At 35.6% G+C, this 17,042-nt stretch overlaps 1 protein-coding gene across 1 annotated transcript; it reads right to left on the bottom strand.

The window, feature by feature from the left end:
* Window positions 1–1,834: 1,834 nt before the first annotated feature.
* LOC114740497 (branched-chain-amino-acid aminotransferase-like protein 1) lies at window positions 1,835–15,415 on the bottom strand. Its single transcript, XM_028928653.1, has 30 exons — window positions 15,226–15,415; window positions 15,082–15,151; window positions 14,719–14,844; window positions 14,492–14,555; window positions 14,310–14,397; window positions 13,827–13,911; window positions 13,513–13,569; window positions 13,205–13,318; window positions 12,528–12,598; window positions 12,005–12,445; window positions 11,921–11,951; window positions 9,605–9,709; window positions 8,772–8,870; window positions 8,400–8,471; window positions 7,797–7,889; window positions 7,433–7,570; window positions 6,547–6,605; window positions 6,283–6,385; window positions 5,956–6,144; window positions 5,745–5,845; window positions 5,361–5,415; window positions 5,152–5,238; window positions 4,815–4,866; window positions 4,558–4,643; window positions 4,184–4,237; window positions 3,705–3,788; window positions 2,945–3,016; window positions 2,753–2,833; window positions 2,368–2,403; window positions 1,835–2,198 (listed from the first exon to the last, which is right to left on the bottom strand). The coding sequence occupies exons 1-30, from the start codon at window positions 15,315–15,317 to the stop codon at window positions 2,070–2,072; spliced, it is 2,934 nt and encodes a 977-aa protein (XP_028784486.1). The 5' UTR covers window positions 15,318–15,415; the 3' UTR covers window positions 1,835–2,069.
* Window positions 15,416–17,042: the final 1,627 nt, after the last annotated feature.

Genomic DNA, 17,042 nt, shown 5'->3' with positions numbered 1-17,042 from the left:
TCTATCATTTTAGTTATACCCAAAACATACGGATGTCGACCTAAAAGCCAGGATTTTAGATTGACAAGAACATGTACATGTACTCCTCCCCGTTATTTTGGACGCAAACAAATAGGGGTAGTTCTGGTCAAAAAAAAACAAATAGGGGTAGTTATGAGATGGTATTATATTGTGTTGTTAATGTCACGGTTAGTTTGACTAATTTTAAAATTAAAAAAATTAGTTAATTTAATTATTTGTAATAAATAAGTATTCTTTTTTTCCTAAGATATTCTTATTAATTATGTATATTAACTAGAACTACCATTTTATAAAACCTTTAATATATGCAACTATTATAAGAACTGTTTTAAGAAAAATAGATAAATAGAAAAAATAAAGTGGATTGAAGTCTAATATTTATGACCAAATTGAATATTAAACTAGTTTTTATATTAAGAACAAGAAGTAGTATCTACTAAAAAATTTAAAAAATTCAAACGTTTTAATTTAAATTAAAAACGATGTACATATTATTCACCTTTGTAATTTATGCAATTTCATGATTATAAGGGCCAAATAAAATATTTAATTTTTTGAATAAATACTTTATAATTAATTTGAATTTTTTTTCCTTCCATTTTTGAAAGATACTTTATATAACGGACCGAAATCAGCAAATGGATTTCAATTGAGAGAGCTACTTTTAAATAATTCAACAATATCGGAATATAAACTGATAATATTAAATATAAGATAATTACATATTAAAAGGTGGTTTTTTTGGCGGGCTTCTCCTTCATCGGTGGGAGATCCTTGCGGTAGTGTCTTGGAAGGCAACGCAAGGACATTGGTTTGCTTTGATCAGTGTTCAATGTTCACGAGGGTCAAAATTCAATTTTTTTTAACCCCGAGAAAGCATTTTATATCTCTAAAAATGAAAAATTATAATTTTATAAAAATATCAAATCTTAACAATTTATTTTTTTTAATCTAATGGTGGGCATTGGATAAGGAAAAGTAAAAAAAAAAATCCTTTGGCTAATTAATCCCTACATGTTTTCTCATGCCTTTTTTTAGGCTAAAAAAAGGAAGAGAAAGTCGACAACGTTTATGATTTTTAAAACCTCTCTTCTCTCCATCTCTGCCAACCTTAACCAAGGTCTTGTTTGGTTGTGTATTTATCTAAGCCTTGCTACGCTTAAAACATGGTGTATTTTTATTGTTGTTTTGTTTTTGCTTTCTTAACTCAAGAATGCGGTCTCTGTCCTTGTGATTCTGTGAAATGAGCATGGAATTCAGATCATGTGAGAATAACATCACGAATAGATTCAAAAGGGAGGGGAAAAAAAAAAAAAAAGACAACATCATGAACTATACTAAGAAGTTTTTTCCGTATTTCTTGTTGGCAGACGTGAAAGTAAACTTGGAGACTTACAAGCAGGATATTTTAGACCAGACGCGTTCCACTTTTTCCGGCCACAGTGTATAAAATCAATTGAATAATTCTAAAAAATTAAAAAAAAAACTTAATTATAACATATGTTATGTAATCTCTTTAAAACACTTTTATGTATAATTAGATTGTATACTACTATCTTTAGTCTTACAAACGAGATCTTATAAATAAGAATAGAGATAGTAGTTTATAAGTAGAATAAATTAGTTTGGAGAAAACTGATAAGTATAATATTTTAAAACAATTTATTTAACTTTTTAATATTTTAAAATTAATCAACTGGGTCTTATAGTAGGGTGTGTGTGTATATATATTTCATTTTCAGAAAATATACAATTTAGAAAGATAATTTACAACACCAATGAATGCATTCCATAACTGGAGGAGGAAAGAAAATGAGGAAAAAGAAGATACCCACAGGGCCTTTTATTGAGGGGAGAAAGGTCCAGTCCACTGTGATTGAACACAGCGCTGTCATTGTTCACGAGAAAGAACATACATCTATTCTTTGATGACAGAAATTTAAGGTCATAGTTACTTACTTACACGAAATGGCATAGCAGCAACTTGCAGTCTTTAACAGAAGCAGGCTGGAAGAGAAGACTTGCAGGGGAAAAATGAAGTGTAGCTTTCAACTGTGGAGGTAGGTGGGTATAGGTACACCGGACTGCTCAGTCAACTTTTTGTAAGCACCCTGCAATCTCTTAGTCACTGGCCCCACTTCTCCATTGCCAATTATGCGACCATCAACCTTCACAACCTGGACCAATTGGCGTCAATCATCAGATTTTTGTGTTCATGGTATGTTGATAAATGTAAACAGCAAATGGCATGAACCCCGAGGAGCCAAATGGGCCACTAATAATATGTAAATATGGCAAACTTCATTCAGGCAAATTTCAATCTATCAAATATAACGCACTACTTACTGGGCTGAGTTCTCCCATTGTTCCTGTTGTCCATATCTGCAAGAAAGCCTCCCAGTTATAACTCAGCTCAAATTTAATTGAAGCAAGGAAAAGGAAAAGGATCTCAATTCCTTTCAGGTTCGTAGGTCTTAAAAGAGCACTAGGACTATCATGCTTAGCCTATCCTCACATAATCAAGCAATGGAACTAAAATAACTAAATTCAAGTACAGAATTGGATCAAACTTCTATTTTGCTAGGTATCAGTAGGTAGGCCACCAAAGTTCAGTGAGAAATCAAGAAAATTACAAATTTCCTATTTGATCCCCAACCAGTGGCTATATACCGTCACCACAACAAGAAATAATTAGAGCAGTGGACATGTCAAAAGAGAAATAGACATGAACCTCATCTGCGGTATGAACTTCAGATAGACTAATTCTCCTCTCCTCCAATACTAACTCCTGCATCACTACAAGGTCCATCACCTGAAATTAGTAAACAGCTTAATCTCATTAATTGCAGAATACGCTTTACTTCAGTCAGGTCTCAGTCATCCATGTCAAGCAGCTGTTATAAACCTAGTCTCTACAACTTACAGTTGCTCGTGTAACACCAGGCAGACAGTAATCAGCATGTGGTGTCAAAACACGGCCCTTTTTAACTATGAACTGCAAGAAGACCAAAATATTAGCCCAATTGTTACCAACCAATACTTGCAATCCATTTTCTTCTGTTCTAGAAATCCCTGCCAAAGAAGGGAAAATAGAAGACAACAGCATATGATCCTTCTTAAATAATAAAACAAGGGGAGTTGTCACTTTTGCGACTGCACATTCAAGATTAACCTACACTATATTTATTATACTGTCTTCATGTAGGAAGACTCTCGGTTCTAGAAATCCTTATCGAAAAGTGAAAAAAGAAAACACAAAACAAGAATACATGATCCTTGAATTATGAGAAGCGGGGATCTGTTACCCTCTGAGACCGCAAATTAAAGATGAAGTCACCTTGTATTATTGTACTGTAGCATCTGTAGGATGATTATCTTACATTTGTAGGCATTGGGGTGTACTGCTAGGTTTGCTTACTAAGATAGGACTTTAACGGTTGCATGATGACAATAATTAAGGTTGTAACAAAGGGGCCTAAGATGTCGAGTTTTATGTCTTGTTTTGTATGGTTGACCTATAAGTACATGTTTCTAAATATACTGACTTCATTTCCCAGAGAGGCTTTTCCTTTCATCTTCTCCCATTCACAGAATTCTTAAGCCTTGTAAGCTGTAGCATATAATGACCAGAATGGTTTAAAAAAAAAAAAAATCTGCCAGGTAAGACGAAGTTGAGGACATACAATGTTAGTTGCATTGGTTTCAGACACATAACCATCTTTGTCGAGCATGATTGCATCATTTGCATTTGCATTATTCCCTTCAATCTGCACCAACATTTTTGACAATTGTGATGTCCATCAGAAATATCCATAAGAATGACCCTTAAGCCTGACAAGAAGTTCTGAAACAGTGCATTTTATCATGCTAGTATTTGTGAATCAAATTACCCCCACGTGGTAGTAAATCTTCGACGTGTCTTTTGCAAATGCCAAATCACATACGTCACTCAAACAAGGATAAGTACCAAGATATTGTCTCAGCAACCATCCTCGTTCCAGTAGCAGACCATCCCGAAATAACAACAATAATACCGATTCTAAATATAAGACTCATTTTGCAGTGTAATTTACACTACAAAATGCGTCTTACATTTAGAATTGGAGGAGCATTTTGTATAATTACAGAATAGGAAATATTTCCAAGGAGAAAAACAAAATACCTTCGCAAGTATGTTATTAAGGAGGTTATTGTGATGAATCTTTGAATCTAGATTCTGATCAGAAAACAAAAAAGGGAGAGAAGACAAAGTCAACTGGATGCACTAAAGCAGTATGCCGATGGTTCACATTCTATAACAATATCACATTGTAGTAACAAGAAATAATTTCAACAGAATTTCGTTCAATTGAAATAATACCAACTATTGTCAGACATAATGGCCAGACACAACTTTGATTAAGGAGATTTGGATGAAAAACAATTTTACTGTTATCTGCCAGGATACACAAGGCACTTTCTACTGTTCACAAAATCAGGTAGAAACAATTAAGATGAACTTTTCTTTCATAACTAGTATAAAAATTAGAAGCTTACATTTGGTGAATTTCGACGAGTTGTAGCAGTCACTAGTACTATACCATGGGTATTATCATAAACAGGGGGCTTCCATTCAGCAAGCACTGCACATGTGAAAAACACAAGTGTAGGAAAAGGATAATCGTGGCGACTGGAATGAAAGTAATCTTGTCAGTTCCATTGAAAATTTTCAAATTGATTCAGAAAATCTCTTTCCGTATTATAAAGATAATCATAGAATATCATCGTTATACAGTGTGGGGAAAGGAACTTACCAATTAATGTGCATCCATAACGATTGAATGCTGGGCTCATTCCAGATGTAACCTGGAGAAGAAAATAATATAATTTTGCATCACTTCAAAGGAAGGTTGGACCTAAGGGTTACATAAGATTAATGGCTTTATAAATTGGGTCACCAATTAAAAAGACAAAGACTATCGTTCGGCTTATCACACCCGGTTTATCCATAACCCATCAAATCATTTAAAAAAATAAAAATAAAAGGAAACTTGAAGCACAGGGCTTAACATCTCCTCAGTCTTATCTAATATTTCATTCAGATCCTAACCTGCCTTTGGAAATTAAATTTTGCGAGAGAGTAAGTACAACCTTTTTTCCTCTTGTCAGAGAAAGCCGAATGTGCGAGTTGTCAAACATCCCATTCCTAATTAGTGTTCTGAAGATTGCTTCCTTAATCTGCAATTTATTTTTGCAACCACACATTACAGTGAACTTAACAAGATCCAGTACCATAACACGGCATAGTAAGACAAGGGTGAGACCACAATTCAAGATATATTTTTTCTGAACAAACTCACCTCATCTCGGGTTGGAACATTTTCAAAAGCCAAAGCTTTTGCTGAATCAAACATCCTGATGTTAATCATGGCATGTCAGATCAACAACAGTGATGAAGACCAAATGTTTTCAAATGACTAAAGTTTCACCACTAAAGTATAACTTAGCAAGCATGGAATATAGTATCTTCTGCTAAGAAACCATCTCCAAATGCCAGTGCTAGCAAATAGCGCTCGTACTAATAACTTTCTTGCAGTTAATGATTTACCCATATTCATTCCATATATAATGTTATGCTAATTATTTCAGTTTATGCATGTTTAAATAATCACTTAACCAGATTTTGAAACATGAATAAAATGTCAGCATCAGGAATTAACTTACTAATTTATCACTAACACTACCTGTCTAGATGTTCCTCAAGCTTAAAAATCTTTCCATTGTACACCCGAAGACCCTCCCAAACTGAATCGCCGCCTTGAACAACTGAATCAAAAACAGAGACCTGATAGATGACCGGGCAAATAGTAAAATAATTAGAATGTGTGCAAAAATCATACAAATTAGATCCTTTATCTTATTTGCTGACAAGAGACATTAAGGCGTCAATCAAACCTTTGCACTCTCACGTGGCACAATCTCATCACCAACCCAAGCAAGAAGTTTCTCATTTGCAGGAACTGGAAGATCAGGTGGAGGGAAAGGAGGGCTCAGGAGGGATGACTTCTTCTTCACATGGCGTCGAAGCATATTGTAGAGGGGTAGACTTTGCTCCAGCAAATCGTAGAAAGAAAAGGGAAATGGCTACAAAGAAGATAAAGTATACAGAATTTTTGTCAAAATACCTTCCTATGTAAAAAGAAAAATGTCCTGCCTTCTTCAAATGAAGTGGCCAGGACACCTTACAGTTCTGCTAATCTCAAACAACAACAAACCACATACCTGAGGATACTTCCTTGCTGGCTTAAAACCAGTAGACTTCTGTACAGTCTTATACCACCAAGGGGCCCACAAGCCATCTATTGGTTTTGGACCTGCTTCCCACCTGGCAGGCTTATGGTGTCAATCTATGATGCATGCATATAAAGTGACAGTAGCAGGAGAATAGTTATAAACATTATGCAGGAATATTAAATTGTCATTGAAAGAAAGGCATAGCACAAATTTACAAGATAAGATAACTTTCCTTAGAGAAGTTCTACATACTTCAACATGTCAGGTTGGAAAGGAATGTCCAAATCATCACAAAGACCACGCAGCGTAGCCTTCAAAGCAACAAAATTATTATACACATGTGCAGCATAGGTAAAAATTAAGATCTCTACATATATTTGGCTCACTTTATAATGGAAAACATGTGAAATCAAAATAGTAAAAGAAGACTCTCATTCATTAAAAAATTTTAAAAAAATCTCTTGGAAAGAAAATTGTCTAGAAGAATGGTGGTTGACCAGCACAGAAGAACAGCAATTTTTTCCACTAGTGACGAGCTAAGCATTGCTAGCAATCTAACACCACAATATTCAGGCTAGAATTCATAAAACACCCTTGAACTTCTAATCTATGTGAAGATAATCCTCCTAACCATCAGAAAATGAAAATGAAGCCTCCAAAACCTGATATTATGTGCACCCAACTCCTTGTTGTTAGTGAATTCGTTACGGAAGTGAGAACATTAATGGGTTATTTGCACATGACTCAAAATTTAAAGAGTTATCTACACAATGGAGTTTTGGGGTCCCATTTAATCAAACTCTTCCATACAAAAATTGGATGTTTGAGGGCTCCATCATCTAATTTTAATTGCACATGGCCTAGAATGTTGTGCATTCTAGTCTAAAATCAAACTATAAAAACCATTAATCGGATAGAGTACAATGAATTTTAACATCATTCACACAAGTGAAAACTGATTATGATTGCAGTTATACAAAAGGATTCATTAATTTAAATTGATTTGACAATAAAACTAGAGAACAGTCTAAATATTGAAACTAAGAAATTATAGACCAATGGCTACCATGAAATCTTATTCACGCTGTCATGCATTCTTTAATGATAACAATTGCGCATGCTCATAGAGCGTGAGTACCTCAGGATCTTCTTGAAGTTCTGCAGCATCAATGACAGGTGGTGGTTTTCCCCTTTCACGAAGATCATTGTATATACAAACAAGTTCTGCCAAACCCAACTCAAAAAATGATGGAGGCACAACTTTGTGAAAGGATGGCTGGACACACAATAAGGCCAATCATACAAGAAAAATCAGTCAGTGACGGCGGATAATTATGTAAGCCTACAAACATTACTAAGACACATACTTTTAATATCTCTTAAACATCATTTAAACTTGAAGCTCATGGTTTGGTACTAGCCAGCAATATGCTGCACTAGCTTGTGGATTTAGAGATAAACAAGAAATAAATGAAAAATATTTTTTAAGAAATACATCTTACCAAAATGTCAAGAGGATTTCTTATCAGAATAAAGTGCTTTCCTTTGTTCAGCAGATCATCTGTCAAGCCTTGTAACCGTTGCTTTGCAATATGCTGGAGGCAACAAGTAGGGGTAAAACTTGGAGATAGGTTAGCGATGGAATTATTTGTCGACCATTATAGTCTTTCTGAAGAACTATTCAATAGGCAAATTCACATTCAAAGAAACAGATACAAGATAAGAACTTTTATAATGTAGAGTAATTTAATGTTTTAGTCCTTGAACTACTCAGAGGATTTAATATGAAGAGCCAGCATGATAGGTTACTCTTCCCGGGACTGAATCATTAACTTACGCTACCATATGAAGTAAAGCTAGAGAAGATTCTAGACATGATTAAAATGGGTATATATGGTCCTCACAAAAGATATACTGAACCAAGAATATGAGTTTCAGCTACTTAATACAGAACACTCGAGATTTAGATAACTAGTCTAATAAGTTACTTCCATAATAACTAACAACTTCAAACCAGCCAAAATAATTGTCCAAGAAACTGCTCCACTTCTGTATCTATAATTAAGTGTTCTTTGCTAATTGCTTGTCTTGAAAGAGTTCTTTACCTTACAGTATTTATACTTCCTGCTTCCTGGACCATAAATGATGTTCTTTATAACTTTATTTCCATCAGATTCCTGTTACAATCGGAACATCAACATTTCAGTGAAAAGCGCAAGCCGAGCAGGAACACATGAATTTTAGGATTAATTATGCAGATATTTCTTCAGTAATAAAAAGAGTGAGCCTGACAAATTATGAAAATCAAATTCCTCTTTATTACAGAAAATTAACAATTAAATCAGCTCCATGTTGAACCACATTGGCCCTATGAATGCTCTTCAAACAATAAACCATAAGAGAATCATCTTAATTCTTTTAATCAAGCGTTCGGAGATGAGGAGGAAAAAATATGATAAAAAAAATTGCAGACGTACCATTTTGGACAATAGCTCTTCCCCGTAAGGTCTGTTGAGACCTGTTACTCTTAGGAAATTTGCATAAAGGGGCTCATCAAGCACTTCCATATCATCCCTCTAAATCATGATATGACAGCCAGATAAGCACTGAATCAAAAAGCTAGGAAGCTCCAAGTTTTTATCAGCTTATAAGCAAGGCAAAAAGTACGGAAAGTTTTATGTTTGGACTTTGGACCCAAAAGAACAGAGCCGTAAATCTTTTTTTTCTGGAAATCAGATGAAGCAACTAAAGTAGCTGCTTAAGGATGAATTCCTACTGCATCAGTATTTATTTACCGCTGAATGGGCAGCCAAAAGAGGGACCGATGCCAATGCATCATAAACGTAACTTGGGTTTAAGAAAGTCATGTATACAGCTCAGTGCCAATACTAATTATATATTACGCTTTCTATTCGAACCGTTTTCAGAGGAGCAAAACTCATTCTTCAAAAAAGTTCGTTATTTTCCCCTCCAAATGTTCAACAGCAACGTCCTAGCAATAACTAGGAGAACGATCCATCACTAAGTCAGCAAAATAACAATTCTCATTGGAATCATATACCGCACCAGATTAACAACCACAAGTCTATTTAGTCTTCTCAACGAATCCACAAATTTCCAGTTGCCACATGCTGATTTCAATGAAAGAAAATAACCCATGACCAAACCTTGGCAAGCCAAGCACGGACTAAGCGATGCTGTGAAGAGTCACAAATACCCAAAATAGACCAGTCTCAAAAAAGCAAATAACGCATCTACACTGCAACTAGCAAAGAGAAGACAGGTTAAAAAGCAGAAAAAGAAAAGTTACCTGAGCAAAGGAGTACATGAGACTAGTACTGAGCGACCTTGGAGCAGACCACGAGTGAATCACCTCCGATGGATGTTCATTTTCCGCCATCTTCTTGCCGATGGTCTTCACTCACTCTCTGATATGAGATGGGTTACGGTGACGATCGAGACGTGAACCAGAAAGGTAAGCTGATGGGGAGTAGATAGAAGCATGACAGTCTGCTGACGTGTGCATACAAATCAAATCAATTACGCATCCGTCAGAGCAGCGAAATGAAGGAAAGATTAGGACAAAGCACGTGTCCACGTGGATCCACTCCACATCTCGTTACAGGGAATCCGACAAGAGTAGATTCACATGTATAATTTAAGAGGGAACCCCGATGTCCTGTGTGATTACAACCGTCAAGGAAGGGAGACGGACATCGGGAAAGCTTTTGTCTCCAGTCTCCGCTCGACCATTTTAATTCTGCGTTAGGCACTTGCATGCAGTTTCGCGGTCAACTCAACACGCTGCTTCGCGTTACGTTTTATTTCCTTATTTCACCTTTGACCAGCACTCCTCATTACGTTTGGTACATCAGCTTGATTAGTAAGAAGTCATACCACATTTGAGAAATCGAGAGTGAAACAAAGAACCAACTGTGCTAGTTAGCATGAAGTTATTTTTTCACATCGCTTTGAATTTTTTTTAAGATGCTGTCCAGTGGCGATATGATTTTATTTCCTGAATAATTATTGTTCTTAACTATTCCGTTAACTGAAATCATTTTAATTGTTTCATTATGATCTTCTTCTTTGGTATTCACTTGTATATTGAACCGATGTTGATGAAGCCTTCCTCGTACATAAATAAACCAACCGTCACTCCCGCTTCATTCGCTTGAGAGTGATCCGGTCCGACGACTACGAGGAATAAAACTGAACGCTCAGGTTCAGCCAATAAGTATGGCATGGAAGGGCTCGACCGAGCAGCGAATCCCATGCGGATGATTAGCAAGAACGTTGTGTGCATTCGGCACGTTTCAGCGGATTACCTCGCGAAAGAAAGCCTCTCCAATCTCTATTACTATAACGGAGCAGGGTTCGTTTTTGCAAGGGGTGCTTGTGTTTTATATATACATACATATATGTATATGTATGTAAGTATATGTCAAGTCTAAAAAATTACTAGGAGTATTAGGCATCACGTCATATTTTATGGCGATTAAATTTCTGTCACGCTGATCTTAAAAAAAATATTATCACTATTTACAATTTAGGAAGTATTTAGATAAATACCAAATCATAATTTTTAAAAAAATTTACGGTATACGAAATAAAAATAAATACGTGGAAGGTTTTATCTTTATTTACAAAAAAATACTTTTTAAAAACGCTTTTTAAATTACCCAAACACCTTCTTATAGATAGCAGAACTTAATATTAATTTTAATATCAGAATTTTGGGTGTACGAGACGATATATTTATTGAGTTTATTTTGCTGAGTTAAATAACATTAAATTAATAATAAGTATTTACTTTAATATAATTAAATTAGTTTTATTTAAACTCTAAAACTTCATGCCACGTCGGCAACTTTTCTTTCCTCCGTTAACAAAAATTCCGGTGATGAAAAAGACAGAAATGACTACCACCAGATTTCAGTCTGAAAAAAAATTCTTAATTAAACAAATTACTATAAAATAAAAACCGTAAGGAAAAAATTTAGAGTTAATATAAACGTTAATCCTTCAAGTTTATTCTTATTTTGGTTTTGATTCTTCAAGTTTTAAATTTTAGTTCCTCAAGTTTCTTTTCATTTGAAATATTAACCCCTATAATCCAATCAAAACTTGAACCATTTTATTCTTTAAAAGATCAAAATCTATAATTTAAAACTTAAAAAACTAAAACCATAATGAGAATAAATTTAAAAAGCCATTCTGTCCACAACTGCCCAACGAAAAAGCACGGCACCATCAAGCAAGGCTTTACACTTTTTAGTTACCTAACCTCAAACCAAATAATAATTAATTAAAGGATTAAAATGCATCCAACATCTAAAATATTTTTCCAAGTACATCCAATATCTACAAGTATTTTATGATGCATCCAATATGTTAAAATATTTTTTTAAGTATATCCAACACCCTGAAAAATATTTTATAGTAATTAATACACATTTATTTAACAGATTTTTTGCAGAGTTAATGACGGAATTAAAACTGCTTATAAAATAATACTTCAAAAGCACAGTTTTAGAACACATCATAAAATGCTTTAGAACACTAAACGCACGTAACAAAATATTTCGGAATGCTAAATACAACTTAATCCTTAATTAAAATACACCAGAATCGGACATCCCAGAAATTTGGGGCACCTAAAATACATGCAAGAGCAATAGTAATGATGTTATACAAAGCCTGATTCTACGGACTGTAAGTAATCCGTAACAGTCTAATGGTAGCTTGGTTGTATGAATGCATGTAAGGGAGAAGATTTACTGGCTTCAGCGTATCAGTTAAGTCCGCGATATCAAGTTTGGCCTGATCCGCCAGAGAAAGAAAATAGTTGAACGTTTCAACATTGCGTATAGCACAAGCTATATAAGCCGACGGAGCCTCCTTCGGCCCCTCACCACCACCATCATTATCAGTTACGGTTCCTGCAACGGCAGGTCCGTCACCATGATCTTCGCAATTACGTTGATTCGTATAATGAAGTTCGTCGTTTTCATAATTATTGTTCGGCGCAACACCCTCACAGCTAGCAACCCGTCCGCAAGAACATGATTTCGGGTGGCTCAACAAAATGCTAATAACTCGAACAAGATGTGGAAGACAATCCGGATCATAAATCACGTCTGCACCCAAACTGAAACAACAACAGTAACGATACGATAAGAATGGCATTTTAACAACTATAAGTTTAGCATCCCGGCACCTGCAACACTCACACAACGTCCGGCATGGCATCTTGGAGCTGACTTTCTGAAGCAGATTCCCATGGGAGATACATGCACTTTACCTGAGATAGGTGAAAAGATTCAGATCATGCAACTGCAGAGCCTTGATACGCATGATTCAGTTCTCCAAGAATAAATTTATTACTTTTAACAGTGTCTTTGAGCGAATGGGATTAGAACAAAAGACAATGAAAATGGAACCATTCCCCTTCTTGAGTTTCAACATCATAGGAAGCAAACATCGAAAGAAGGAAAGACGCTGAATTTTGTTACCTCTCAAACTGGAGGGGAGCACCAGACGCTTACTACTATTGGACGTTTCTATTTAAATTTCATAATCTAATCACCATCTTCCATCCCCATTTTAGATTCAATTTCCCTTTAGATCTATTGCACTGTCGAACATGTTCGCTCTTTGAGTAACTTCAATTCCATTTCTTCCCACAAAGTTAAGCGTGAATAATTATCTCGAGATTTAAATTTTTATATGAAATTCTATAACATTCATACATTGGTATGTTACTGGTCAGAATATGCTATGACCAGAGGAAACCGAATAAACTCATGCAATCAATCTGATATATATATATATATATATATATATAGAGAGAGAGAGAGAGAGAGAGAGAGAGAGAGCATGTTAGGATCCAATGAGCAGTAATACTCACCATGTTAAGGTTTTTGTTTCTTTCTGCCATTTTAAGTTCCACGTTCAAGTGGTTTAACTCCAAATTGGACTTCATGTTAGCTAAAGTTGACAAGTCACCATCACTCAATATCACCTGTCGACACACACTTCATTAGGACTTTATGCTGATTGGAATTGAAACCTGGCAAGTATTATCACCCAACAGCCAATGCTACCCATATAAAATCCTTGACAATTTTTGCTTGTCTAAAATAAATTACTAAAATTTAAGAATAGAAATTCCATTGATTGAAGCTATCACGGAATTTTAGTTTTCTTTAAGCATACCTTAGACGCTTTCACATGAGCAAGACACATCCCAACTAAGCCAACCCCTGAACCAATCTGTCTCAAATGTTAGCCATGTGTAACAAAGTAGAATATAATAAGATTAGCCAAAATATCCTGATGCAACATATGAAATGATATGAAGTTATATACAGAACGTGAAAATCCAACCAAAGCGAAAATTTGTCTCCTTAGGCAATCTCAAAAGGAGATAATAATTATATTTTCACATTCATGAACTACATATGATTAGTTAATATTAGCTGTTAGGTCATTGCTACAATAGTCAAGAAACTTTTGAATATAAAACTGACCTCAAAACAAGATTTATTATAAAATAATTCAGGATAAGAAAGTATTAACTCAGACAAAAATAGACTTGATGGCCATATTGAGCACCTGCAATATCAAAACAATAAAAAAGTTTAATAAAACCTCTGTCTGACACATACAAGAAAATTCCCAGCCAAAAAAAAAAGGATACAGACAAAAAATTCAGAAGGCATAAGGAATCTGGGGAAAGAAAAGTTAGAAGTGCAAAAGGGCGGAGGGGCAAACAACCATTTTAAACAAGTGACTTCAGAAAGGTTCAGTCAGAAAGCCATATTGGTCATTGGGATTTAAAGATGAAAAAATATTAACAAGGAACGTAATAAACAAAAATACACATACACACAAGGAAAGGAGGAAATACACCCATTCTAAACCAAATCACTCTCAATACCAAAGAATAACTGACAGAAACAAAATCACTAGTTCGATGCTGCATAATTAAAAATATTAAGGATGAAGCTTACCCGGTATCACCTTCAAGCATATTTAAAGAACATTGCAATGGAAATATCAGGACCCTTGAGCGCGGGCAACTTTGTAGTTGAGAATAACCTAGTGAATAGCGACCCCAATTACCAACCAAAGATAGATTGAATGACATAAAATCATAATAATGCATAATCAACGTGGATTATCTTTTATTTACCATCAGGAAAAAGAAATGAGATTCTTTTCTGGATTTTTGCATCGCTTTTGACCATACTATTGTCCTAACCGAATAAACAAATAGATAATTATATCACCAAAAAGGTCTAAATAGACACAGATAATATACAAACCTAAACTGGCTCCCACAGGAAAAAATGAAAATAAATCTAAAATTCCCAACAATAGAAAAGCACATGGCCTAAAGACACTGCTTGAATATTACACCTTTATTGATGTCATGTAGTGAGCATACAATTCGTATAAGTTATCCAATACACTGCCATGCTCCGATTCAACTTCAATGATAAGTTTCTTTAAAGAGTTCTTCAAGTATGGAGCATGAAATCCAGCCTGCATTGATCACTCACCCCATTCAATCTTTACATTTAACAAAGATACCAAAAAAAAGGGTGTAGCATACAGCGTGACAATGGAAACGTCTAGTGATCAGTTTTCCAGGGTAAAAATAGAAACAACCCCCCCCCCGGGCCCCCGGGGGGGTGTCAAAGGGTGAGAGCATTGGAAATTTACCATCTGGTGAACTAAACCCCTTTTATGCACAGGAGAACTGATGAGTTGAGAACTTACAGCTTTGCTCAGGCAGTGATCCCAGATGAATTCTTGCACTTGCTCTGTGATTAAGCCTCCACCACATACCCTGCAATCACTGACAATATGTTACTCATTCCAATTCGCTAAAAGCGAAAGCATGTGAAAGTAATCTGTATCTACCTGGCATGGGAGATCAAGGAGTCAGAAGGTTCCATGGCCAGGAAAGCAGAAACCAGACGGACGGCAGAATCATCCAACCCGCGCCCCTCCATGGCCCGACCACAACGCCGCCCTGCAAGTTTACGGCCCCGTGCCCGCGACAATAATTTTCTAGCAATGGTGCTCCCCGAGATTCCGGGGTTTGGGAATTTAGCACGATATCACTTCACCAAAGTTAGGCCCAGGCCTTATGGGGATGGATAATGAAAAAGGAGACCTCGGTCAAATTTTTTATTGGCAAGCATATTGCAGAGGATATTTTTGGACATTTTTTAATCAGATTCTCTTTTAATAAAAAAATCAGTTATATTAGTATTTATTGTTTTATTATTATTTTCTCTTCAAATTATTTTCAGTTTTTATTGTTTACGTTATCTTAAATAATTGTCTCTTTGTAACGCATGAGGAAAAGTTAATTTCTTTTAAAAAAAAAAAAACAAAATTCACATTATCATTCTCACAATGATGCCCCAAAAAAATGTAGCTCCAGCGAAAATCACATCATCCTATTAAGCATGGCTCGAGTTTGCCAGCCCCTCAACGCGTCTCCTTCCCTCTTGGGAGGAATTCTAAAGGCCCGTTTGGTATGCTGGAATTAGTTTTGATGGAAATGGAGATGGATATAGAAATAACGATGGATATGGAAATGGGGTTTAAAAGTGTGTTTGGTATGTCATGGAAATGAGATATAATTTTTTTATTAAAATGAGTACCTTTTGTATTAAATGACTATACTGCCCTTGATATATTTTTCAATCTAAAAGACCTAACAGTACAACAACCCACCCCAACTTCAACCCCAGCCACTAACGCCACCACACTCCACCGTTAGCCACCATAGTCAGTTGAGAACCATATCTGAAAATAAAATGGAACCAAAAAAATGCCAATATTCGAATGGAAGAAAAAGTTGAAAGGCGCCTCTATATTCCTTTCTTATGCATCAAAAGCAAAAAGCTTATATGACCATATAATCTATGGAATCTATTGAATTGAATATGCAGAAATAAAACAAAAATATATGGTTCTTAATATGCAAATCTTCGTGAAAAACTTGAGACTCATCTTCGCTCGCAAGTAGTTAGATGCAAATTGAAAGCAGGTAGATTTAAGACACTGAAAGAAAAGGTCAATGGCTTTAACAAGTTTTTAGTTCTAGATTGTGCAGATCTAGAAACTTACGCCACAAGATTGAAGCCATCAAGTGTGAGGGAAGGAGATGAGGGCAGTGGGAGACAAGATCGAAGCCACTGGATCGTTAACCATCATCGTGGCAGAAGCTTGAAGAGCAGAAAGTAGGCTAGCATCTAGCCGCCATCGCCATTGCCGAAGGTGGCGTCGTTGCCAAAGGTGGCTGCCACCATTGTCATTCACCAGCTAAAACGAGGAGGGTAAAGGTTCTGTAGAAAGAGATGATAGAAAGGGGTAAAAGGAGAATTCCATGGAATTGTTTACAATTCCATCAGTTGTATGATGGAAGCCAATTCCATCAGTTTGGCTTCCACATGGAACCCATTTCCATGCCTTCTTTTTGTACCAAACAAACTTTGTGATGGAATTGAATTCCATTTCCATATCCACCGGCTTCAATTCCAGCGTACCAAACGGGCCCTAAAGTAATCTGAGAGTGTAACGTGACGTGTGCTCTATATTGTGCACATAACAAAGTCTACTTGTTTTATATTCTGTGCAGAATTCTATTTTTGGCCAAAACAAATTAGTGAAAAATTTCTATTTTAAATTTTTATCGACTAGAAAGACATGAAATGCATAATTAT

This window comes from Neltuma alba, unplaced genomic scaffold, assembly GCF_004799145.2.
Source record: "Neltuma alba isolate B1F8T4 unplaced genomic scaffold, ASM479914v2 tig00003163_pilon, whole genome shotgun sequence".
Lineage (NCBI taxonomy): Eukaryota > Viridiplantae > Streptophyta > Magnoliopsida > Fabales > Fabaceae > Neltuma > Neltuma alba.
This window is presented reverse-complemented; position numbering and strand designations above follow the sequence as displayed.

Bases quoted from the DNA above. Each gene is read 5' to 3' on its own strand.
- LOC114740497 (XM_028928653.1), bottom strand. From the start codon at position 15,317: ATGGAGGGGCGCGGGTTGGATGATTCTGCCGTCCGTCTGGTTTCTGCT. The intron at 14,556-14,718 runs GTGTAATATTCA...TTATTCGGTTAG, and splicing joins ACTACATGACATCAATAAAG to GACAATAGTATGGTCAAAAG. The intron at 4,238-4,557 runs GTAAGCTTCTAA...TTTTCTGATCAG, and splicing joins CTCGTCGAAATTCACCAAAT to AATCTAGATTCAAAGATTCA.